This window comes from Diabrotica undecimpunctata, chromosome 1 (assembly GCF_040954645.1).
Source record: "Diabrotica undecimpunctata isolate CICGRU chromosome 1, icDiaUnde3, whole genome shotgun sequence".
Taxonomy (NCBI): Eukaryota; Metazoa; Arthropoda; class Insecta; order Coleoptera; family Chrysomelidae; genus Diabrotica; species Diabrotica undecimpunctata.
The window spans coordinates 170,919,286-170,946,252 of NC_092803.1; the positions used below are offsets into that span (position 1 = coordinate 170,919,286).

At 36.2% G+C, this 26,967-nt stretch overlaps 1 protein-coding gene across 7 annotated transcripts in view; it reads left to right on the plus strand.

Annotated features, from left to right (window-relative positions):
• Positions 1 to 26,967, plus strand: part of brp (ELKS/RAB6-interacting/CAST family member bruchpilot) — a 528,827-nt gene that overhangs the window by 448,043 nt on the left and 53,817 nt on the right. For all 7 annotated transcript variants that reach the window (XM_072520526.1, XM_072520528.1, XM_072520527.1 and 4 more), the window contains 9 exons: positions 2,025 to 2,291; positions 6,625 to 6,777; positions 7,911 to 8,239; positions 11,301 to 11,489; positions 13,274 to 13,469; positions 18,092 to 18,312; positions 20,677 to 21,463; positions 23,568 to 24,296; positions 26,479 to 26,739. In XM_072520526.1, coding sequence (XP_072376627.1) covers positions 2,025 to 2,291; positions 6,625 to 6,777; positions 7,911 to 8,239; positions 11,301 to 11,489; positions 13,274 to 13,469; positions 18,092 to 18,312; positions 20,677 to 21,463; positions 23,568 to 24,296; positions 26,479 to 26,739 — 3,132 coding nt within the window. The remainder of the gene's footprint in view (positions 1 to 2,024; positions 2,292 to 6,624; positions 6,778 to 7,910; positions 8,240 to 11,300; positions 11,490 to 13,273; positions 13,470 to 18,091; positions 18,313 to 20,676; positions 21,464 to 23,567; positions 24,297 to 26,478; positions 26,740 to 26,967) is intronic.

Genomic DNA, 26,967 nt, shown 5'->3' on the forward strand with positions numbered 1-26,967 from the left:
CTAATTTCGGTATAACTGCCATGCGTTCCTCGGTTATCATTTTTTACGAAGCCATGTTGATCTTTTTTAAAAGTTGTTCGCACCATACGATCCGTAATGCTCAAAGTATTTTAAAAAAAAAGTTTACATACTTTTCTTGGTTCGTCATCAATATTAAAGAAAAATGCCTTATTGGGAATTTTTGGATTTGCAGCATTCGTATATTTGTACCTTGGTATGACATCTTCAGTATTAGAATGAATAAATATTCTCTGTTTATTAATATCTGCCAGGTCCCAAAATTTGTTAAAAATTATATTTCTTGCATCCTCACTGATTTTCTTCTTACACTTTAGCCAACATTTCTCAAGGCAAGATGGTTTAGTACTTGGAGCCTCAACAACTTTTTTAGATTTAGACATTGAAACCTAAGGCTTACTAGAATTTCTTAATCTTTTGCTGTATTCTGTTTCCATTTACTTGGTTGGCGAATGCGCTTTTTACTCTTTTTAACTGTCGTTGACGTTTCATTTTGTGTGGACGAATGCGGAGAACTAGAAGATGAATTGCCTGATAAGGACTCGTTACTGGAAGAGCTGCTATTGGATAACATCCTTCGTTGACCCCTCCGCTCGACTTTGTTGGTACGATCGTTGTCGCTTATATCAGCACCACTCTCATTAGAATGACATGGTGAAACGTAATAGTTCACTGTTTCCTTTCGATTAATGTGAATCTTAGTAGAATTATCAGGGTTAACAGTACATACAAATTGTTCAGATTTGCCACGCACTTACGATAATTTTCCTTTTCATTGTCGTTTGCATACACAAAATCCTAAAACAATATAAAATTGTGAACTTCTACTTCATGTTTAAAAGAATACAAATCACGATCATCAATATAATAATATTTCTATGACCTCTGCACATTCAATGGTTTCCACAGTCATACTTTCTTTAGAAGATGTTGGGTATGTACCTATGCTTTTTGTGTAGCCATGATCTTCATTGTTTTCTGTGAAAACAATGTTCTGATTAGCCAAATTATTCGAATACAGCTACAACGAAAAAGAAATTCTTAATACTAAAAACGTGAAATTGTTTTGCTACTTATAATATTTTTTGAATCTTCTAATTCAGTCAAATTTTGTTCTCATTCATGCTATGCTAGGAATCATAAGTTTTCGATATTGAAACCATGTTGGTAATGAGTTTTCCTCTCAATGGCACGGTATTTGCATCCATGATAACTTTTAAATTGGTTAATTTCTCATAAACCCTACAACAGAGATTTTTATCAAAATAATTCAAACAGACTATCTAAATATTTGATAATAAACTGACATAATTCATAGAAGTTCTACCACATTTAAAGGATTTTGAGCAATAAAATGACACAACTAGGAATATCACTCTTTATGATTAAAATAAAAAAATACGTACCTTAAGTTTAATTAGGTAATAAACTGACACAATCTTGAATATTTCAACTATCGACGATGTTCTTCCTTTCGCCGCTGAAGTAACACTAAAACCGGTCAGTTTATGACTGAACCACCAAAATGGGACAGTGCGGTACTAAACTGACCCAAGCAGAAATCTACCCACAGGAGTATCCGATTTCAACATGTGTTCGCATTAAATCAATAGAGGGCACTATGTTCGGTCATTTTATGACTAAAACTCAAAATTTAAGAATTTTGAGTTATGCCACTTTATTATTAAAGGTGTGATTTATAAATTAGTAAATAATAAAATAAAGGCACTCACTTACCGCGGTGATTCGGATATAATCAGCGACTCTTTGTAAAGACAATGAAGCCAACTTGACTTAGTAACAAGGCATTTACTAAACATATTCATCTTTTTCTTAGAGTGCCGTGTCCTATAGAATATTTGATAGGACATATGATATATCTTTATTATTTAGTATGCAGAAAGTATATGAAGTATAATAATTTGATGATTAAACTGAAAAATTATAGTTCTGTCACGTTCATATTTTACATTCTAAGCCATAAATTAATTAATTCTATATTTTAGGCCCGACTAGAAAATTCTCACCAAGAACAAGAGAGTCTTCGGGAAGAATTGGAGAGAGCGCAATCGACTACGGCGAAATTGCACTCGGACAAAGATCGAGCGTACGGGGAGTTGGAGAAGGCACGAGAAGAACTGGAGCGTACGTCGGCGACCTTGGGAAAGGCTCAATCACAACAAGACAAATTACAGAACGCTCTAGACAAAGCACAGACCGAAGTAGACAAGTTACAAGAAAAGCTCGACAAGTCACTTGGGGAGACCAGAAGGGTATGTATCCTAATTAAATATATTGTATTTCACAACCCTCCCGGGCAAGGCAACTTGCTTATATAAACTGGCAAAAAGAGTCTGCTGGACCCTATGTTTAAGTTTAGTCATATTTATATTTTAACTATTTTTTTTATTTAGATATTATGAAAAATTCAATGTTTTTATTATTATTGGTTTGTTTTCTGTGGGTGCAAGGGTTAAGTGAAGTACACATAGTTAAACTAATTTTATTTAAACACTAAAATACTAAAAATACAACTCACTATATAAATAACAAATTATGTCTCAATAATTATTATTGTATATCACTTTACAAGATAAACACTTCGCTCTTCGCAAAAAACTGGCTCCTCAAAGTAACGCCGCAACTGTGTTTTATAAACGAACATATTATGTTCTAGATATCCCCAGAGAAGGCGGGAACGGTAGCGCTTTTAACAGTTAAATCCGCGAATTAACATTAATATAATACCAGTTAAAAATTTCGAGATGTTACAGGACCCTAATTACAGTCACATAGCATCGCATCTTCTTTCAGAACAGTACCTAAATGAACTAGGTCGCTGGATTCTGTCATAACGTCATAAGTACAGTCTTACTAAGTGGACTACCTTCGGCTATCTTCGTGGCGTTAGTTGCACCCTATATGCAAGGCCGTTTATCTTCTTAGTAATTAGGTACGGTCCCTCCCAGGGTTGCTGCAACTGGGACTTAGACCTTTCCTTCTGGTTGGTTTGTAGAGCCAAACTGCATAATCTTCCTTGAACCTAACAGGAGTGAATTTCTGCTCGAACTTAACCTTCATCCGTGGACCTAAGCAGTCAATCTTTTAGGCTGCTGACATACTCGGGAAGTGTCTCTTACTCCACCTCTCCGTCTGGTAGATTGTCATGTAGGAGATCGATGGGAAGATTCATCTCTCGAGCAGTCAGTAACATTGCTGGAGTGTAACCAGTTGCTTTATGTTGGGAGCTTCAGTTGGCTAGCAGAAACAGAGGCATCAGTTTGTCCCAGTATTTCTGATTTTCATGTACAAACATGGACAGGTAGTTGTTGATAGTCCGGTGATGTCTTTTTACCATGCCCTCGGATTGAGGATGAACCGGTGTCGTTCTGGTCTTTTTAATTCCCAGCAAAGTCATCATGCTCTGTTAAAGTACCGATTCGAAGTTGCGTCTCTGATCAGAATGAATCAGTAGTGATACCCCATGTCGGGAAACTACATTCTCAAGCAGAGCCTTACCAACTGTGATTGCTTTTTGGTTGGGTAGTGCAACTACTTCTGGCTATTTGGAAACATAGTCTATAGCAACCATCAAATACGTGTTTTCTGATTTTGTTACTGAAATTGGTCCCAGGTCACATCGTTTGCACCATTCTTCCACATCTTTCCGACAATTAACCCAATAATACCTCTCACGGACTCTTATGGCCAGAGTCCTATTTATTCCAAAATGCCCCCCGGAGTGGCCGTTACCGAGTTCTGCAAGTTGCGCGTACGTCCTTATTACATGACTTTAAGAGAACAACTTAGGATGCTGACACAAGGACTCCCACTGAAGCAAATAGCCCCTCATTGCTTGCTCATACGTGGTAATCTCCTGTTACTGTGGCCTAGCTCCGCTGTCCAATCACTCATGGAATATCTTTAGATCTGGATCTTTCTTCTGCTCACGGACTAGATTTAGATCTGGATCTTTTATCTGCTTAGCCTCGAGGTTTTCTTTGGTTAGAGCTTCTTCGTTACTTCCGCCCTCTATGGTTTTCAATTGTCGAATCTGACCCCCTCGTTCTTCTTGGCGCTCGCAGAATCGGCAGTTGCACTCCTCGCATAGTCTTCTCGAGAGGCCGTAGACATTCGCATGACTTTTTCCTCTTCCTGTTCGTTCACTATTGAGAAGTACATCGGTATCCAAAGTGTCACTGCTTCTTCTTATTGTGGTTATTGAGAAACTAGGACTGCATCGGTGTGGTGGGAATGGCTTGTGGGTCGATTTTCTGTCCTTTTCTCTTATAGTTGTCTGCAATCACCTTGAAGGTGGTCTACCAATCCACAATTGTAACTCTTTGGGTGCCCTTGACGTTGTTGTCTCAAAGAATATTAGGCTGAGATATTCTCGAATTGGGAGGCGAACACCTGGAGCAGTGTATTTAGATCGCCTTCTTCCACTTCGGCAACATCTCTTACTTTATAGACTTTTCGTTGATGACACATTTTTCACGGCTTCATACTTCAAGGCTACGTCAATAGTATTCCTCAATATTTGGTAGCGTCCTCTTCCTAGTCGTAATGTCTGCTGAAGATATATATCGCACAGGCCATCAAGGAAACATTCGATGGTGAATTGGTGTAGGAACTCTTCCGGGACTTTTGATCAAGCAAGTCGTGCAATCTTTTATACTTCCGCTCCGTATTCTTGCACATATTCGTTGGAGCCTTGGATACGTACTTTTAGTTGACGCTGGTATACTGGCTTTAAATATTGGCTGCCGTGTCTTAGTTCTAGAGCCGATACGATGGTCTCATAGTTCTATTGTGCATTCTCTACGATATTTTGGAGGATTTCGACAGCCTTACTTTAAAGTGATAATATGAGAGCTGTTGCCTTCTGTTTATATAGAATGCCATCCATTATTTTGTGCACTGGTTTCGAATTGTTTTCTGTTCACAGGCCAGGAGGCCTCGCCGTCAAATGTAGGAGGCTTAATTACTTCGTTGACAGGGGAACAAATCAATTCTGACTTACTTTCAACTCTCAGTTGCTTGGTCTTTTTAATTTCTATTCGGAAGAATTCTCGTTATCTCATCATGTCTTTTCTCTATTAGACTTCTTGTTACTTCAACGTCTTCCTGACTGCACTAATGCATTGGTAAGTGGGGGCTTGGGAGACTGAGACCTCGGAAGCCCTATGAAGACATCAGAAAGGATGTCGAAAGCCCGGCGCAGTCATAATCGACGCGATTCAACTTGGAAGACTGTTAAGATTAATATTAATTCTTGTAATGATATAAGTCCTAGCTCGAGGTTTAATTGTTCTAACCGCGGAAATATTTCGGAACATGTACACACACACACACACACACACACACACACACACACACACACACACACACACACACACACACACACACACACACACACACACACACACACACACACACACACACACACACACACACACACACACACACACACACACACACACACACACACACACACACACACACACACACACACACACACACACACACACACACACACACACACACACACACACACACACACACACACACACACACACACACACACACACACACACACACACACACACACACACACACACACACACACACACACACACACACACACACACACACACACACACACACACACACACACACACACACACACACACACACACACACACACACACACACACACACACACACACACACACACACACACACACACACACACACACACACACACACACACACACACACACACACACACACACACACACACACACACACACACACACACACACACACACACACACACACACACACACACACACACACACACACACACACACACACACACACACACACACACACACACACACACACACACACACACACACACACACACACACACACACACACACACACACACACACACACACACACACACACACACACACACACACACACACACACACACACACACACACACACACACACACACACACACACACACACACACACACACACACACACACACACACACACACACACACACACACACACACACACACACACACACACACACACACACACACACACACACACACACACACACACACACACACACACACACACACACACACACACACACACACACACACACACACACACACACACACACACACACACACACACACACACACACACACACACACACACACACACACACACACACACACACACACACACACACACACACACACACACACACACACACACACACACACACACACACACACACACACACACACACACACACACACACACACACACACACACACACACACACACACACACACACACACACACACACACACACACACACACACACACACACACACACACACACACACACACACACACACACACACACACACACACACACACACACACACACACACACACACACACACACACACACATATATATATATATATATATATATATATATATATATATATATATAATAGATACTATTGGTCTACTAAATAATTAATAAATTAATAATACATTAAATTTTAGATACAATTGGAGAAAGAAAAGGTGGCATACGACTTAGAGAACATCCAATCGCAATTGGACAAGGTTCTAGGCCAGTCTGCTCGTCTGCAGAAAGAAAAAGAGTCAGCTCAAGTAGAATCAGATCGGCTGAGAGATAAAGTGGAAAAAACGCAGGTAAGTAGTTATATAAAGCTGTCTTATATATATCAACCTAATTTAGTGTTATGGCATAACTACGAATAAAGAAAAAGTCGTAGGTTCGATCAATACAAGCTCATTTATATTTTAAAAAGAAAGGGTAGGCTATCACGGCTTATGTTTTGTGACCGTAAAATATGTTTCGGTTGTATAGTTCAGCATATAAATAGCCACTTTAACTCTTTAGAAATCCAAACGTTAGTGGCTGTCGTCGCACACACCAAGCTAAAGAAAGCATGGAAGTTAGGATTCGGGGAGATCGACCTCACTTCAGTCATCACGTTGGGATCACGATCTAATAGCAATCCTTAAAAGCGTGAGAAGGGTACGTTCTGCTTAGTCAAGATTTCACATAAAAGATGCTATCTTAGCTGAAATTACACCCTGAAAAGAAACTTTCCTTTATCCCAAACAAATTGCAAATAACATCTGAGAGCCAAGAACTCCCTAAAAATACATTGACACCATTGAGGTAACTCCTATTTTCAACTCTCTTAGATATATAGCCCACTTCGAGCTTTTGCACACGGTCGAGGCCAAGGCCATTGCAAAATTACATCTGTTTGTTTAGAAGATAACACTGACAGCTGCCCTCAATGCATTCACAATGGGTCAGTAAATAAAAAAAGGATTTAAAAAACCGTTATTAAGTCCTGTCATATATTTCGCAGACCTCAGCCCAACCGCCTTAAGTGGTCGAAAATTTACAACAAAAGTGTCTACACCCATTATTCGAAACACGCCTTGAGGAGGCAAAACAGTTTTTCTAATCAGAGCACCCTTAACATACACCCTGAACCACCCAATACATCAAAGAAGATAATGGACATTAAATCCATCGAAGCACCATCAAGTTACCAATTAACATCAGTCAGTAAGAGTAATTCGACAATTGTAATATCGTCTTTGATAATGTATCGCTTTCCTGAAAAGAAACATTTCTTATAACTTCTTCTTATTCTTCTTTGGTCCTTTTTATACTTCTACTTTTCCTTGATCTTATAACTCGTTCTTATAACTAACGACCGTTATAATTTTATTAATTTCTTATGTATTTTTTTTTTTAATTTAGAGTCAATAATAGTGCTGTAAAAATAATTTTGTTTTAGACTACAATTACTAGAATCCAGAAAGAACGCGATAGTTTCCAGGACGAATGCGAAAAACTGAAGGAAAGAGTCGAAATGCAGCTGACACAAATAGCGAAGGTACAAAGAGAACGAGCAGACATAGAAACCGAACTTGACGTCATTAAAGATAGGTGGGAGAAAACACATTCTTCACAACAAAAACTACAAATCGAAAGGGACGATGCTCTCTCCGAGATCGATCTCCTAAAGGAGAAACTAGATAAAGCAATATACGCTTCCCAAAAAGCATTGGATGATCGAGAAAACATGCACAAAGAGTTCGATAAATTATTGGAAAAATACGATAGGTAAGTTTTAGTTTAAATTTCTCAATTTTATTTAAACCTATTTTATTTTTACAGAAATTTTTTATTGGCTTCATTTATATTAATTTCTTTTAAATCATTTTAATATTTTTTTTCTTAAACTTGCTACTTAAAGAATAAAGTTGATTTACCACAGTTTTCAAACACTAGTCAACAATTAAACGGGATACTTTTATTGGGATGGATAAGCCCTGAAGAAAATTTATATCCAGGGCATTTTACATGCTACTTATTTCCTTATTTTTTTTCAGTAAATAAAAATCTGGTTTTAAATATAATATGGTATAAGTTTAAACAACTTTATTACTGTTGTTCCAATATAACAGTTTAGTTCAAACAAAATTTAGTTTATTAATCTGCCTTTAAGACGATTAGAGACCGTGCAACCTGTTGGTTGCAGAGTCTCTGTGATGGAGATAGGAAGTGCGTCCTATTTCCAGCTACTGCGTTCGAGATAGAAAGGTTTAAGTGGAAATCTCTATACGATTCAATGTGTCTCATAGTTGGAAGCCGGACATGACATTGCTATTTAGAAACAGGATCTTCTGAGCATACATTTGGGGGAGGAAGGAAAGAGCCACAACTTATGCTTAAGATCGTTTCATAGTCCTCACGGCAAGAAGAAACAGGACATACACAGCGTCAACGATTAGTAGCTTGTTTAGGCAAGCTACTGGGAGGGTGATTTTTTTATTTTTAGTCATAAAACGGTTGCATGTCATTTTAGAGCAAGAAAACGCGCTACACACCCACGGTTGACAATGGAGCAACGTGTACGCAGATATCATTGGGCGATATTCTGGGAATAAGTGAAATGGGTGGGCCAGGTTCAGGAACAGAAAATATCGGGGAACACCGCGTTTACTATTCTGAAACAGATAACGGCAAACATGAATTAGGTGTCGGCATTATATTGACAAAAGAAGTGGCAAAATTTGTTGACAACTTCATCCCAACCTCAGCAAAAATTATGCTCATACAACTGAAAGCAAGACCAATTGACATCAATATAATTCAAGCATATGCACCTACAACAGAAGGAACAAAAGAAGAGGTATAAGAACTATACCATAGCATTAATCAAGTGAAAAGGTTAAAAAAGCAAGACCCAAGTCGGGCCTGTTAGAAACCCATTCCAGAAGTGGTATGCCATGGTCTTCAATCCATTTTAAACTTTTTTTTTGAGTTATGACAACCTGCGCCGTTCTGTTAGAGGACAAAATCTTCCGCTGATGTTAAACGGTATTCCATAATCAGTAAAAGAGATTCTTCTAAAATATTCAAATATTTGTCCGTGCTTACAATCAAAATACAAAAATTTGACTTTTCTCTTCAGACAGTCGGGATGAAAAGCTTCATTTTTCCTGTGAATTACGCGATTTCTACTATCTCCAACACACACTTAAAATCTGGACTTTTCACTCCATTGTATTAAATTCCATTGCGATTAAAGTCCAATCTTTATGCTCTTTTGACCATCTTGGTCTATTTTTCTTTTCTTCTTCTTTTGGTGTCTATCCTCCGTGGATGTTGGCAATCACGTTGGTCCATACAACTTTGTTGACAGCTGTTCCAAATAGATGTATGGTAGTCATTCCTGCCCACTGTCTGATGTTCTTCAACCACGATGTCCTTCTGCGCCTTTGAGATCTTTTGCCTTCTATCTTGCCTTGTAATTTTTTGTATCTTGCCTTGTATTTTTCTTTTGTTGTAATATTGAAAGTGGCTTTTCCTTAGCCTAAAATGAAATGAAGTTTATTAAAAACAATTCGTACTAATTTTTTCAACTATAAAACTTACTTTGTAAGTACCAAAGCCTAATTTGTGGGCCTCTCGGTGACATGTTGATCTAGAAACGTGTCTTCCAATAACGTCACACTATAAAACGCTAACTCCATATAATTTGCTCGTCGATTTTTTACTATAATGCGTCTTAATGCCCTTCGATCTGCTTCGGTTATTTTACTTTTTCCAACATTTCTAGATTTTGTGACAACTGAACCTGTAGTTTTGTATCTTCTGACTATATTTCTTACACTATAGCATGACAATTGCAACATATTCGCGACTTCCGAATTGGATTTTCCAGAATTAAAAAATCTAATAATGATTGAACAAATTTTCTCATCGATAAGTTTACATCGACCAATTTTACAATCCACAAACGACAAAAGCTTTACAATACTACAAAATACATTTGTAGTATTTAGCTTTACAATACTACTAAAATTACAAAAATGCCATATAAATTAATATGGGAACTTATAAAAACGTGCAGTGTATAATTTGTTTATGGTAATCGACTTAAATTGCAAATTTCATTGGTGGGCCAACTGATATGGGAAGGGGCTCGTACTTATCTATCTGACTAGATGAGACTTTCTGTTTAGATAAAAGATTTTTCCTTTTAAATCTTTAAGAAATTAAATAAACTTAATATTATTTTCATATTCTTATCGAGGTGTGATTAATTAATGTTGATTCAAAACAAAAAAATAAAATTAGCATTAAAAAAAATATATTTAAACGAGAAAAAGAAAAATCTACTATCTTGTAGAAAAGGTCAAAAGGGCAGCAGGCAGCTTTCCACCTAGTAATATAATCGTTGCTACTGAGTGCGTTGGCTCATTGCATTTTATTAGATGAGAATCCCTAAGCATGCGTACGTTATCCGCAAACCACTGAATTGGTACGCAGATTGCTATCCAGTCTATTTGCAACCCTGCTAATTGAGGACGCAGAAGCAGGAAAATGTAGTATATTGGTTTAAATTCAAGATGTAACTAACCGAGTCACGGACTAACATTAAACTGGATATATAATTAATTAATTATATATTAATTAATTAAGTGGTTAATTAATTAATTAATTAATTAATAATTAATTAAGTAGAAATTCAAAATAAATGAAAAACATCAAGTTCTATTAAGCCATACAAAACCGACCGAAGATTTAGAAATAATTAAAAACAAAAAGCAGTAAACTTATCTAGTTCTTTAAAATTTAATTTTTTAACATGTTCTTAATATAAGTTATTTTGTAGATCACAAAGTGACCTCTATAGAATACAAAACAAATTAGACACCGTTTCTGCCGACAAGGAACGACTTGAAATAGAATTAGAAAAACAACAAATCCACGCAACTAAATTGCGAGAAGATCAACGCAAGGTCCAAGAGGAAATGGCTAGAACGCAAGAAATGTATGACAGAGTAGCAATGCAACTTGGAAGGTAAAAATTTATATATAGGTACTCTCAATTTATGTCGGCTGTTTGGTAACAATATTAAGTTCGTTTTAGTAATTTGAAACCATTTGTCATACTAATAGTTATTGTTATCAGCTTTTTCCTGCATTATGAGTTATAATCTAAGATTGGACACAAAGACTAAATTTAGTTACAAATGTTACAACCATCTTTCGTCGTGTTTTGAAAATACTGTTGCTTTTTATAATTCACTAACGAAATATCTTATCGTAATAATTATGTGCTGTTTTTGATGGCATGTGGTATCCATTCTTCTTATCCTTTGCCTTATTGACCTAAGTACTTTTTGCAATTGGAATTGTTTTTTAACGATCTATTTTTTTACCTTTACGTTTTGCTCATTAATGTTCTTCGTCTAATCATTCTTCATATCATAATGTTTTTAAACTTGTAAAAGTTCCTGTATTAGTTTATTATGAAGCTAAATAGAGAAATCAAATACAGTAACAGAAGAGGAATGATAACAAAATAAAACTATGTGTTATTTACATTTCAATGCCGTATTTAGTAACTAGCGCGAAGTGACACCTTTTCACTTGACATAACTTCACTTCTTTTACTTCTTGTAATTCCTTCTCTTATCGGAGGATGGTTATCATCATAGCTATCCGTATGATATTTGCAGCTTCTCTGTAGAAGTTTACTGAGCGACAAGTTACACCATTCTCGAAGGTTTTTCAGCCAACAAATCTTTCTTTGTCGAATGATTATCTTACCTTTATTCTTTTCTTGCATGATAAGTCTTAGCATTTCATTCTTTTCACTCCTCTCAATATGGCCTAGGTAGTTCAGTTTTCTAACTTAAATTGTTTTAATGACTTGGCACTCTTTTCGTCTCAGCACTTCGGTATTATTCTTTAAATCCACGCTATTTTAACTAAGTGTCCACATTTCTTCTCCATACAAAAGTACTGGCCAAATATAGCACTTAACCATTCTTTGTTCTAAAAATGTTCAATCTCAGTTTTATATTTATCCGCTGTTGATGCGTGTACCCAGATTAGATAAATTTTTTGTATATTTCTCTTTAATTAAACTATTATTATTTTCTCTGAGTACGGGGTAAAGCTAACCAATGATCTCTCTGTTTCTGCGTCCAACAAAATTGTGACTCCATATCGATGAGAGGGGTCACTGTTTCCACATCATTCCGTTTTTAATATTAAGTTTACCTGTCTCTGACCACTGGACGTCGGTTATGCCCATTATATTTATTTTCATCTGTATAATTTCGATTTCGTGGATCAGGCTGTTTAGCTTTACTATCTGATATAGACTCTTAACGTTCCAGGTTGGGAATCATATTCTTTTCTTTTTAATATTAAACACTGTGGCTTGTGATTGCCATGACGATGGTCTAAGGACGTTCGGGAACAATTTCTCAACCTCAGGATAAAAGGGAATAAATCTCATCTGTCTGAAGCCGTTGGTCATTAAGTGGGGGATTGCTTATACCGACAATCACACAAAATTATCACGTGAAAATATCTCCATATCTGTTTACCCTTACTTATTTTAGCCTGCTTACGTGGGGGTGTGGTACGTGGAACCATAAGTAAGAAGTATCTTATGCGGATCAGTTATCAAGAATTATCTCTTGTCTATGACGCTCAATGTGGTCGTACCGATAAAAGGTGCTACATTTATAAGACAACCCTACACCCCTAGTTCACCAGTTTGAAGTATAATTTCCTAAGTTCTCATTAACTACCTTAACTAGAGATCTTTTAAACCAACTTTTTTTGTAGATCTAAAGAAATTGAGGAAAAATCTAAAGAAGAACTAGAACGAATGAATATTGACATCGAAATGGTACGGGATAGATATGAAAAGGCCCAAATTGAAATAAGAAGAATCCAAAGTGAGAAAGAAAAGCTTCATGCCGATAACGAGAGAATGCAGTACGAAATTGAAAGAACACATGGTCAAATTGCCAAAGTACAGGTACATAATATAATTTTTTTTGTATATAAGTTATCTCCATTTTCTGTAATACATTTTATCTTAGTATACCGTATTGTCAATAAAGTTTTATTCTTTATTTTGCAAGAGAGTTATATATCTAAATAAATCTAAGTGAAACATATTAGAAGCAAATACACAAACATCAATATCATTTACGTAATTAAAAAAAAATAAAAGAATTCAAAATTACTTGAATAATAACAATAATAATAAAATGGCACCGCACTGTACTTACAGACCAACCAGTGGCGCATAATAGACCGGATCTCATACTAGTTAATAAAATTACTAGGCAAACAGCACTTATTGATGTGGCGATATCTAACACCAATAATTTACGTGTTAATTACAACGAAAAGATCGCCAAGTACAGAGATCTAGAAATACAAATGAGGAGACAATGGAGAATGGAAAGTACCCAGGCAGTACCTATTATTCTATCTACTACTGGTGTTATTCCCAAAAACCTCCTAGAGAACATAAAACAGCTGGGTCTAAATGAACATCCCTATAAGGCCATGCAGAAAGCTGTACTCCTCGCGACGTCTAGATGTGTACGAAAATTTTTGGGAGATACTCCAACATACCAAGTCACCTAGGGCTCGATAACACGGAAAGAGTCCCACCAGAGCTCAATCCTTTTGATACCGTAAGTATTTTGAGATGAGTGAATTTTCCCCTTAGAGGGAGTGTGAGCCGTAGGGCTAAATCTAGGAATAATGAAATGGCACGTGCCGTACAAGAGTGAGGACAAACCCACTTAGCAGACGACCGCTACTAAAACTAAACTGTTGTAAGAAACTAGGTGCTCTGTTACAAATTATGAACACTGAAGTCCTACCCAATTATATCGTGGAAGCCCATACATTAGAATATTTGCATATGCTGATCTACTGTGGAACCACTTATCTTATACCGAAGAATCAAAATAACACCCAAAATCAGGCCAAGTAACGCCCAATTACTTGTCTTCCAACTTTGTACACATCTTGTGTAGCCCAGCATATCTACCAATACTATGCTCTAAACAATATCATAGAGCCTCAACAGAAAGGGCTCCATGGGTTGCAAAGGACAACTTTTTATCGACTCAGTCATTTCTAACCAGGCATACACCAAAAAAGGAACCTTTTTAATGCCTTCATTGACTACAAGAAGGCCTTTGATTCATTGCTGCATAAATGGCTTATAGATATATTGAAAATATAGTAAAGTCGATGATAATCTCGTGACCTTTTAGAATCATATAATGGCAGAATGGAAGACTAAAATTCACCTTCAAACAGCTGAATATCGAAATTGAAGTTATTCCAATTAACCGGGGCCTTTTCCAAGGGGACTCGTTGAGTCCACTTTGGTTCTGCCTAGCGATGAACCCACTATCTCAGCTGCTGAACTCCACTGACTCAGGATTTAGCATCAAAAATAACAATACTTTTGTGGCGAAGCTTAATCATCTGTTGTATATGGATGATTTGAAATTAATGGCTTCCACTTGAAACCACCTAGATCAGATGCTAAAAACTGTAGAAACTCTGTATGCATTTTGGACTAGACAAGTGCCGTATACTAAATATAGTCAGAGCTAACTCAACCTGGAGTTTTTCAAGCGTGGAAAATTGACCATAAACAAATAAAAACCGAACTAATCTCCGAGTTCGTACGAAGAGTAAGACAACTAAATCGGTCATATCTAATAGTAAAAATGTGTTTAAGGCATTAAATACGTACGCCTGTTCTGCACTGAGTTACTTATTTGGTATTATAAAGTGGTCAAAAAGGGATATAGAGAGTCTTCAGCGGAAAGTAAGAACACTTCTCACAAAGGCGCAAAAACACCATCCACGCAGTGCAGTAGAGAGAACAACATTACCGCGATATCAAGAGCGACTTATGGACATAGATGAGCAACTGAATAAACAGGCTGCTAAAAAGATCTTATTTTCAGGTACAGGCTAAGATATCTACTTTACATTGAGCAATTTGCGCAATGATGACAAAGATTGTGATGGGTAGCTCTTTCGGGGCGACAGACTCAGTAAAACACAGGTTAAAATAAAAAAAATAAATCTATTAATTTAGCATATATACAATAAATAAAATAAAATGAATTCTACGCCGTACATACAATAAATAAAAATGAAGTGAATTCTACGTCCCCGTCTGGGCCCCGCGATGAATGAACTCCCCGGCGAACGTCTATAAAAGAAAAGAAATTAATTATTATTAATAAAGAAATGAAATAGGTAAAGTCGATCACACGCAGACTTATGCTTGCTTCCGCTTTAATTCAGCGGGAGCTCCGAACGCACTCGCAAATAAAATATTCGGCTGTGCAGACCCACGGTAATGTTCAATACACAGTACCGATGGGTTCCGTTTGGTTAAGGACAGAGTACGATCCTCAATACGGAAATCTCTATGTCCGGGTTGGCTTGCAGGTTCACTACACCGGCGAGTCAGGGAGCCTAGAGCGCCAGCTACAAGACTGTCTAATTCCGCTACTCACACGCCTTAAATAGCCGTTCCGAATCCCACTTCATCGTCTCGTTGTAGAAGTGGATGCGCAAATATTGACACTCCCATGGTTCGAACCGTTAAACGATCAGAACATCGTTACAAGATGATACAACGCCCCTTAAGGGAAAAAACTGAGGGAACAAGAAATGCGCATAAACCCCCTGACTAAGCAAGAAAAAATGCGCACCTGGATGAGTAAACCTCTGCATGAGCGACATCTCAATGCGATCAGCCAAGAATATGTCGACAATACAGCGTCGAACTATTGGTTGACATCAGGAAGATATTTCTCGAGACTGAGGGCTTTCTACTTGCCATTTAGGATCAGGTTATTCCAACTAAGAATTACCTGAAATATATTGTGAAAGATCCAAAATGACAAATTATGATATGGATGCCAAGCCCAAGAAACCATCCAACATCTTCCTGGGGGCTGCCAGGCGTTTGTTTGAACTGATTATAAAGAACGCCATGGCTCAGTAGGAAAAATTATCCACGAAGAACTAGCTGACAAACTGGTACTTCTCCACACCGACCATCTTCCTTATTATCAATACGTCCCTGACAGAATGCTTGAAAATGGCAACTACAAGCTATAGGTGAGATATATGTCAGCACCGCACTGTGCTCACAGACCAACTAGTGGCACATAATAGACCCGATCTCATACTAGTTAATAAACTTACTAGGCAAACAATACTTATTGATGTTACGATACCTAACACCAATAATTTGCATGTTAAATATAACGATCAGATCGCCAAGTACAGAGATCTAGAAATACAAATGTGGAGACAATAGAGAAAGGAAAGTACCCAGACCGTACCTATTATTCTATCTACTACTGGTGTTATTCCCAAAAACCTCCTAGAGAGCATAAAACAACTGGGTCTAAATGAACATCTCTATAAGGCCATGCAGAAAGCTGTGTACGAAAATTTTTGGGAGATACTCTAGCATACCTGGAGTATATCTATAAGTCACCTAGGGCTCGATACCACAGAAAGAGTCCCACCAGAGCTCAATCCTTTTGATACCGTAGGTATCTGAGATAGGTGAATTTTCTCCTGAGGGGGAGTGTCAGCCGTATGGCTAAATCTGGATAACCATTTAAAATAGGATGTTATAGAAGGATGCTTATAATAGCATGGACAAAGAAGAAAACACAGAAGTATTGCGAGAAATGGAAAAAGAATACAATAATGAACTCAATAGAAGTAAGAAGGTTACCATATCTCGTACACGTAATGAGGGGACAGCGATATGAAATGCTAAACTTAATAATATAGAGAAAGATAAGAGGAGGAAAGAGTGTGGGAAGAAGAAGAGTGTCATGGTTGAAAAATTTAAGTGACTGGTTTAAATGCAGTACAGCGCAGCGGTAGAAGCAGTTATACATTAAAACAATAAATAAAAACTAAGGCACCGACATTACACATCTTTGACGTGCACGAATTAAAATTATTAATTAAAATATATAATGTTAAATTAAGTAAAATTTATATCTGACAGATTGTTGAATTGAAGTAAGGGTAGATAATTAGGTACTCGATATACAATTTTGTTTTGTTTAAATAGCTAGTTAGTAAAATTTTTTAGTAAATATCCTATTGAGTTAACACCACATCTATTAATCCATTAACAATTTAAGAAGACAATAACATAAATCATCACACTACATCCCAAGGACACAGAGAAAAAAATTTGTTTCATTATAGTATATCAAAGAAATCAATCCAGTTTTAAGCAGAAGTTCTCACCATAAATAAAATGTTCTCAAAATTCAAAGATAGACATCCTAAACAATTAACAACAAATATAATTTACAGTATTCCTTGTACAGATTGTAATAAAGAATATATAGGACAAAGTTCAAGATCCATAAAAGATAGGATTACCTCCCACAAAAGTGACTGTAGATTGCACTCAGAAAGATGCACTCTTGCCACACATGTACATGATAATAATCATACTATTGATTGTACTTCCTTTAAAATCTTAAAGTAACTATAGTACTTCAATACAGTTTTGACATATTTAACTAAGTTTTTCAATCAAAAGTATATTATTCTTTTTTTTAGGCTAGCTACGAGAAATCTCAAGAAGAATCAGCCAGATTACAAGTAGAAGTAGAAAAGGCTCGTGACAAACACGATAAACTTCAAGTTGAATTTAGGAAAATAATTGCCGAATACGATGCTCTACGAGAATCTAACGTACCAGGAAGAGACAGGTATACGAAGTACGACAGAGATGAGAGATCGAGAGATGACAGCGATCGCTTGCGTGCAGAAATTGACAGGTTAATATTTTTGTTATCGCTAATATTATTAAAAATATTCAGGACAGTTCAAATGGGCGATATGTTTACGGTTATTATACTTCAAAACAATACTTAAGAGGGCGACTGCATAAACTGAAACCGTGGCCGCCGGCATAAAACCATCATGAAAGATGTAGTTAGGGGGAAGTGGGAAAGGAGTACGAACAGAGCTATTTATTTAACTTATGCATCCACGCCTAATCAAATTCCGATGCCATTGATTTGCAAACTGTCTTTTTTTTGTTTTTTTTTTTCACAATAAAATCTTTATTTTTAATACTTTAAATTGTTAAATTTTTAATTTTAAAATTTAAAAAGGTATGATATTCATATTATTTTTTTTTATTACATGTAAATAAAATTTTATATTTTTAGGTATGCTGATCTGAGAACTATCTCCTTCATAACTCCTCCCTCTATAAACTTTATCTTTACTGTCTTTCACTGTCTATCTTTACTGTCTTTCAGTCTGTGAAACAGAGATTATAACCAGTCTTCTGTGTTAAGATCTTGATTTTGCCTCTTTAGACGGGTCCTGATGGTTTCTTCATCAAGTTTTTTCTCGGGGACGCAGGTGAGGACCATGGGGCGCTTGGACATATTACTTGGAACAATTATATTTAAGTTTACTCCCTCCCACAGGCCCCCAATAGTCTTCACCACTTCAGTCGTCCATTTTTTTGTATACTCGTTAACACAGTTCACCCACAAGGTCCCTTCGCTAAACGATGTTCAGACTGCAGAAGTTCATTTTGACCTCTTAAAGGAGCCTCATCAAGTGCTTGATCCAGATTGTTAATGATCAATTTGCTTGAGCCCGATCTAGTTGAGTATCAGGATGGTGTCTGTGTGCTACCACCATTCTGAATACTTTTGTCAGGGTGCTTTATGACCTAGTCTGCTCGTTAGAGCCCCTTGGTTTCTTAGCAACTATGTTACGAGGAGGGTGATGGTATTTTCCCGAAGTCTCTTTTTATCGTAGGGTGTTGCTGATTTGGATTTCTTGCTCTACTTGATTTGCTATGGTCTATGTCCCAGCAGCCATTTTTGCCTTTTTCTTATCTTCCTTTGTTGAGCTCTAGTGAGGCGTTATTTGAGACTTACTTATTTATTTTTTTAATTTTAAAATCCGAAATTATACTTCACAATTTCGAATTTTCAAATTGTAAAAAATAGTTCTTTGGTTTATGTGCTAAAAAGCAATTCTAGCGTACTCACAAGAGCATGAATTGTTTTTTGATCGAAACACATCGTAGATTTGTACATATTTCAATTAAAAATTTGAATCATAATATTTTTTCTGAAAAGATTCATTTATTAAATGTTAAAATAATATTTTTTTTTATTTTATGGAACGCAAAAATTTAATGCTATTCTACGACCACGCGGCATCTACATATAAAAATATCTAAAGTTGCATTTGTTGCCCAACTCTTTCATATTTTAGAAGCAGTAATAGTGCTGACATGACCGCTCCGTAGTGGTACGAATAAGGAACTAAAATCTTGATCAACCTCTGCTTCTTTTTTATAACGTATATTCAAGCTTTGCCGACGCTAAAAAATAACAGTGAAAGATCCTTCTATATCCGTCTATATTCTTTGATATTATGATACTTTGGTAAACATTTTAACCGCTTATGATCGTTTTGTTTTTTGTTCAAATATCGTCTTTTTCTAAATGTCAACAATCAACGGGGTTATGGATAATTTTATTACCTGTTGTGTCTACATTAGTTGAATTGAATTATTCTGATACATTTTTCAAACAATAAATTCAAACAAAATTTCCAAGTAAACCCGTATGTCCCCTCATTAAACATGAACGGTTCATATTTATTACTTCTCGTAGTAGCACTAATAGCAATTTTTAATATTTCAATATTTAGTACAAACTCCTGTTCCTTCTACATATATTTTCATGGATCGCTTCGGTCCATGATCATATACCAACTAAAGTCTGTAAAGTATTGACTCTGGGTTATTAACCATCGCTATGAATCCTTTCATGCTATACATTACATATTTCTGTTTCTTCACAATGCAGGAAGTTTCAACCTCTAGCAGATATATTGAAACGATCTTTTCATTAATAATCTGTTATATTTATTAGATTTAAACTATAATTTTCTTTGGAAAAATTGCGAAAATTGGGAAAATTTATCACATTCGAAGAAGATAACCTTTTTTACTTAAACCGAACTAATAACACCTAAAATATACATCTTTTGGTACGGCTATGACGTTAGTCGATTTTCTTTATTTTACTCAATGTAATTCTATAGTCTTTTTTATTACACATATATTAAATTTAAAGTAAATTAAATATAACTTCTGTTTACAGGTTGAGAGAAAGACTCGACAAGACGCTAGGAGAACTAGATAGATCCAGGAAAGAAATTGCCCACATGGAAACCACAAGAGGCAAATTTACATATGAACAAGAAAAAGAAAGGGGCATGGAAATGGAACGACTTAAAGACGACTTAACACGAACTCTCAATACCAATCAACAACTAGAGACCAAGTTACACGAGGTATCTATACAATTAGACCTCGCAAGACAAGAAGTGTCTAAAGTATCTGGTGGACAAGATAAGCAGCGTAACGAACTTGAACGTGCTGTAATAGAATGTGAGAAACTAAGAGATAGGTACGAGAAATTAAAACTCCAATCAGAAAAATTGGAAAAAGACAACGAAAAACTAAAATTAGAAATCGCACAAGCGGATAGGAGGCAAACTTTAGCAGCCGACAAGGTAAGAAATGACGAAAGGTTGGAAATTGAACGGCTCAAGGAAAAACTAGAAAAGGCAATTCAGGCTCGAGATGCAACTGAACTTGAAGCTGGTCGTCTTGCGCAAGAGCTGGAGAAATCTCAGCAACATTTGGCCAATGCCTTACAGACCAACGAGGCTACTAAAATCGAATTTGAAAGAATGGCGAATGAACTTGCTAGAATGCACGAGAGGATAGAAAGGGACAAACTTGACTGGAAAACCATGGAACAGGAGAGAGATGTACTTAGGGCAGAGCTACAGCAAATAAGAACTGGATTGGATTCACAACGAAGGACAATAGATCACAGATCGCAAGAAACCATCGTTAAGTTGCAGCAAGAATTAGCACAAGTAAGAATAAATTAATGGTATTATTAGAAGTACATCTTGTGTGTATTTGATGCACTTTTTAATATTAAAAACAAATTTTAATGGCGTATATGTATTTTATTTAGCATATGACACATCATATGGACACACTTAGGGATTTCACTGTTATGGGCACACTGTTAACAATGTGTTGGGTGGCTTGTTCTTGGGCTCTGCAGTCGCAGTTAGATTTGAGCCTCATGTTCCATCTAAAGAGAGAGGATTCGCAACATACTGTTTAATGCTGTCCAAGTTTTTCTTGAGATGTGGAAGACCGCTGGGTGATCGGGGGATTAAATACAGTGTGTCATCTGAGATTGGCTCTATTTATCCAGTCTATTCACTAGGCTTCGATGTCCTTGTAGTTATGATTTATACGATTTATACGGTTGTTGACGATCTTTTTGAACTGTTCTATTGAAATATGTTACATATTCGTTCTTTAGGTGGCTCATAATTGCTCAGGACCGGCAACCCGAAGAGTAAGGTTGTTTTGATAGTTCCAGACATTATCGTCATTGTTGGCTATAATACTCTATCGACTTTATCTACATGGGGCTGTTTCGCCAGACTAAAGAGCAGTACTCAGCCGTTGAGTAAGTTAGACTGAGGTAGCGCGAAGTGTTTTTGAATCAGCTCTTCAGTATTCCTGCTAGTTTGTACAGGATATTGTTTCAGGATGTTAATTTTGCAGGAAGAGTTGTCAGATGTTCATTAAAGGAAAATATGCGATCCAGTATCCAGGTATTTTGGTATGGATTAAAAAGTAATATTATGCTATCTAGCGCGCCATTTCCTGAAGTATTCTACCATCAATGCCATGTCTTGAGTGAGGGTTTGTTTGACTGCGTTTATGTTGGTGTTAGATTGCAAACTTTCTGAACATGGTGATTGGTGGGTCAGTAAAATAGAGGTTAAATAGAAGCAGCACGAATACTGATCCCTGGAGAGGCCGTTGCTTAGGGTTTTTGGTTTATTGAGTAGTTCCCGCATTGATACGTGCAAAATCCTATTAGACAACATGTTTTCCATAGGAGGTCATTGTTTTGCATTTTATAGCTGTTAGGAACTTCAATGCTAAGCCACACAGTATCGTAAGCAGTTGTTAGATAGTCTGCTGATTTATGGGTAGAGATTCAAGTATGATTGGATTTAGTCCATTATAGAGAAGTCATTTACACCGTTTATACGCTACGCTTAAGAGGGCAATAGGTCTGCAGCTTTCGGGTTTGTTGTCCAGCTTGCCAGATTTGATAAAAGCGATGATCTTTGTTTTCTTGGATTCCTTAGGCAAGATATTTCTTTAGGCAAGATTCATTAGCAAGAAAATATGCATTCTCAGTAGAAACTTTAATGATATATTGATTTCGGTATTTATAGATTATTAGTAGTAATTGTTCCTGGCATTAAGCCTATTAGTACAGCAGATGTTATCAAATGGGTAATTTCGGTCTACCGAAACAGGGTGTAGGAAGTTAATCATGAATAATATGTTGTGTTTCTTCGCTCAAAGTTTGGTGGTTGTCATATGTGATGGTATATTCTGCAAAAGTTGATTGTTTCTTTTGTGTTAAGTCAGACGAGTATTTACCCAACGTACGCTGAATCACAACTACAAGGAATATGAAGTAGGCAATGGTTCTCTTTATCCGATAATAAACTTTCTTATAGAATTTTTTATTGATTTGATTTGTATAAATTTTATTATCTTATATCAAATCTCTTTTAGTTCCCGTTGTTTTTGATATTGCGGATGATATTTTTTTAAACGTATATGTGACTTGATCTCTTTTGAAACATAATGGTTATGTTCCAACACTTTTTAAGATGTTTTAATACTTTTCCCAAAAATTAAGATTGGTGTATTCAGATAAAAGTTTTGCGTTAAACTTTTGTTCTACTAAAATATCTAAAAATGAAGTCTTTCTTATCATTGGGTATCAATAATTCTAAATCACAGGTTATAAACGAGAAAACACTATTTCATTATAAAACTGACTGTGAAATTCTGCACTAATTGATCAGTGTAACTTGTTGGATGAAAATGGGAAAAAAAGTTTAAATATTTATTATGTTTCTTTTTTAGGTTTCTAGGGAGAGAGAAAAGATGGTAGCAATGCTTGACAAGCAAGGTCGGCAAGGTGAATCTATAGAAAAGCAAATAATTAAGTATGAAGCAGATATAAAACAGCTAACAATGGAACGAGATCAATTAGTAATGCAACTAGAAAAATCTCAAGACATGCTTATGAACTTCCAACAAGAGTTAAATCAGAGCGAGGCAGAACTAGAAAAACAAAAAGCTGAAGTATTAAGACTTAAAACAGAACAGAAGAAGATGACGCAGGATGTCGAAAGAGGAACCAAAGATGTCATTGAAAATAGAGACAAGGAAATCGCTAAACTGCAACAACAGTTACAAGCAGTACACAAAGAAAGAGACACTCACCGACAGAGAGCAGATAAAGCAGAAAAACTTCTTCACGAATCTGGAGCCAGAGGAGACTCTGAACTGGAACAATGGAGAAAGGTCGTTCAACAGGAAACAGACCGAGCTGATCAAGCCGAAAAAACGGCACAGGATCTTCAGAAACGTATTCAAGTTATGGAGAAACAGTTACAGCAGCAACTGCAACAGATGGCACAATATCAGAAAGAAAGGGGAATACAACCACCGCCGCAAGACGACAAGGAGGTTGCACGGTTAAGAAAAGAACTAGAAAAAGCACATACGGAGGTTAAGAATTCGACCACGGAAAAAGAAAGGCTGCAGTCACAACTTGAGATGCTGGTTCAAGAGCTTGAAAGAAACCAGGTAATTTTTTATATAAGAAGTAGAAGCAATTGTTTTAATATTGTAAAATATATTTAATGTATATTTAAAAACTTTAAAATGTATTGCTGATACATAGAACTACATATACTTAACTTCCCATAGTGTAAGAAGGTCGTTAAATTTGGTGTATGACATCTTTATTGTTATATTTTATTATGATTTGTGTATATTTTAGTTTTTTCTATAGAGTAATAGTAAGTGTTTATTCGTCTACTATTGTGTTTATTCGCCTATTTTTAATTCGCCTATTTATCTTTCTGCATACTCTATACTGTCATTTGTGTTACAGGATTCTTCTTATAAAATACAGATCTCAGCATACACTCTTTAAAAAAATCTGAAGATCCTTTTTCAAGCCTCCTGACATACGCCTATCGTTTTCTGTTTTTAGCTATCAGCTTCCAATCTCTAATTCCCATCTCTCTGACATCTTCCATCACTACATCTTTTCATTTCTTTCCTGGTCTTCCTCTCTTTTTTGCCTTCAGGTACTCTCCAAGCAATATTCTTGACCAGTCTATTACCTTGTCTTTCTAGATGTCCAAGCCATTCTAGTCTACGTTTTTTCACAACTTTTGTTATTGTAGGATTAGCATACAAATGGTAGACTTCTGTATTAGTTCGTCTTCTCCATTTTCCTTCTACTATTTTTCCACCAAACGTCCTGCGAAGTATCTTTCTTTTCCATGCTTCCAATTTATTTTGTATGGTTTTGTTCATAGTCCATGTCTCAGCAGCGTATAGCATTGTGGGTCGAGTTATAGTTTTGTATACTCTTATTTTTGTATTCCGAGATATATCTTTGGCCTTAATTATTTTGCTCATGGCTCTAGCACACATGTTGCTATTGGTCAGTCTCAGGTTGATTTTAGTTTATTCCTTACATGTCTGATCAATAAGAGTACCTACGTACATATATCATCCACCTTCTCGAATTCTACAACTGATCCATCCTCCACCTCCAATTTAAAGGATCCCCTGGTGTTTATTCCTTTTTTGCTCGAGATTTTCATGTACTTAAATTTATTAATATTAACTTTCGGTCCCATTTTAGAGCTTTCCCGTATCAGTCTTTTTGCTATATTTGCCAGTTCTTTTCCATTTCTTGCAATGGGAACCATGGGAGGTTTCGCTTCCAGCATGAAGAAGAACAAACCGAGGACCTCTTTGGGTTGAAGCTTTCAGGGATCTCTCCCTTTTATGAAGGCATCTCGTAGATTATCAATCGTTGTTTCCCCCCATTTTTTTATGACTGAAGCACCGTCTGAGGTACTTGTGTCTCCAGGATACGATATATTTTCTTTCCATCATTATTGAATCTCGACGTCTTTTACCATATTCAAAACCCATGTCATTTAGTAGCCTAAGAAATGTGGTTTTTGAAAAAGCTGGTAGGTCCTCATCATCCTTCACTCTGTTCAATGTGCTGTCGTCGGTTGGTGGTATGTTTTCCAAAAAAAATCATGAACAATTTCCCTTATTCAAAATTTCACTTCTTCATTGTAAGTATTCTTACGTGAATTGGACTGAAAACTGTTTTTCTTCCTTTTTGTACCGGTTTAAGTTCGAAGTACAATATTAGTTTTACGAAGAAAACGTAAAAAACATTTCTTTTAAGAATTACTTTTTCCATCGATTTCCATGTGTAAAATGTAATAAAAATATCCCACCCTCTAGATGGGGTGGCAACCACCCCCAAGGTATTAGCTTACAGCAGCATGATATAAAAAATGATCCTTGGGCTATTCCCTATCTTTCGTGAAAATTTCAAGTAAATTTATACTGGACGAAAAAATTGCGAGCCAAAATGCTTTATTTCCTGGCCTATAAATAAATTTTAATATTTTTATTTTTAGAGGAACACAGAAAATTTACTCATGTTAAATATTACTATTAAATTTTATGGACGATTCTGTGTATTTTAAACTTTTATTTAGTTTTATTTATGGTTTATTTTTACTTCTTAAATTTTATAAAATTTTATTAATATTTTTTTCTGTTACAGGTTTATTCATTTCATTTCTTTTTTCTCTTATATCCTTGCTAATAAATATTTACCAGTTATTTATATTTTTTTATTTTAACGTTCTATTCATTTACTAAACCAAACCTTATATTTACTAATATCCAGAAGTTTATTTATCTTTCGCAACATTTTTAGATGGAACTCCAAGAAGCTCACAAGAGAGCGGCTGCTGTCAGTGCCCAAAAACCAACCGAGGACCATACCGCTGAGAGGAGGCAAATGGCCGAAGAGAGAAAGATGATCGAAGAAGCTAAGAAACAGTTTGAGGAACAAAGAAGAATCGTAGAAAATAAGAGTAGACAAGTAGAAGAAAAAGAGAGAGCCTTAGCAGATTTAGATAAGCAATTACAAAAACAAAAGCAGCAACTGGACCAATTACAAAATTCCTTACAGAGAGTAAGTATTGCTAGATATTTCTGTTATACGAAAATTTTATATTTTACTTTAAATAAATACTTAAACTTATAAATACTTTTAGACTCCCTTATTTTATTAAGGGGTTGACGCAATTCGCGAAAACAGTAGGTTAAAAAACCTCAGTCGTGATTTGTTATAGTAAAAAATTTAAAAAGATAGCAATTCGCCAATTTTTGCAATTAAGTATTTAGTAAAATAAGCATAGTC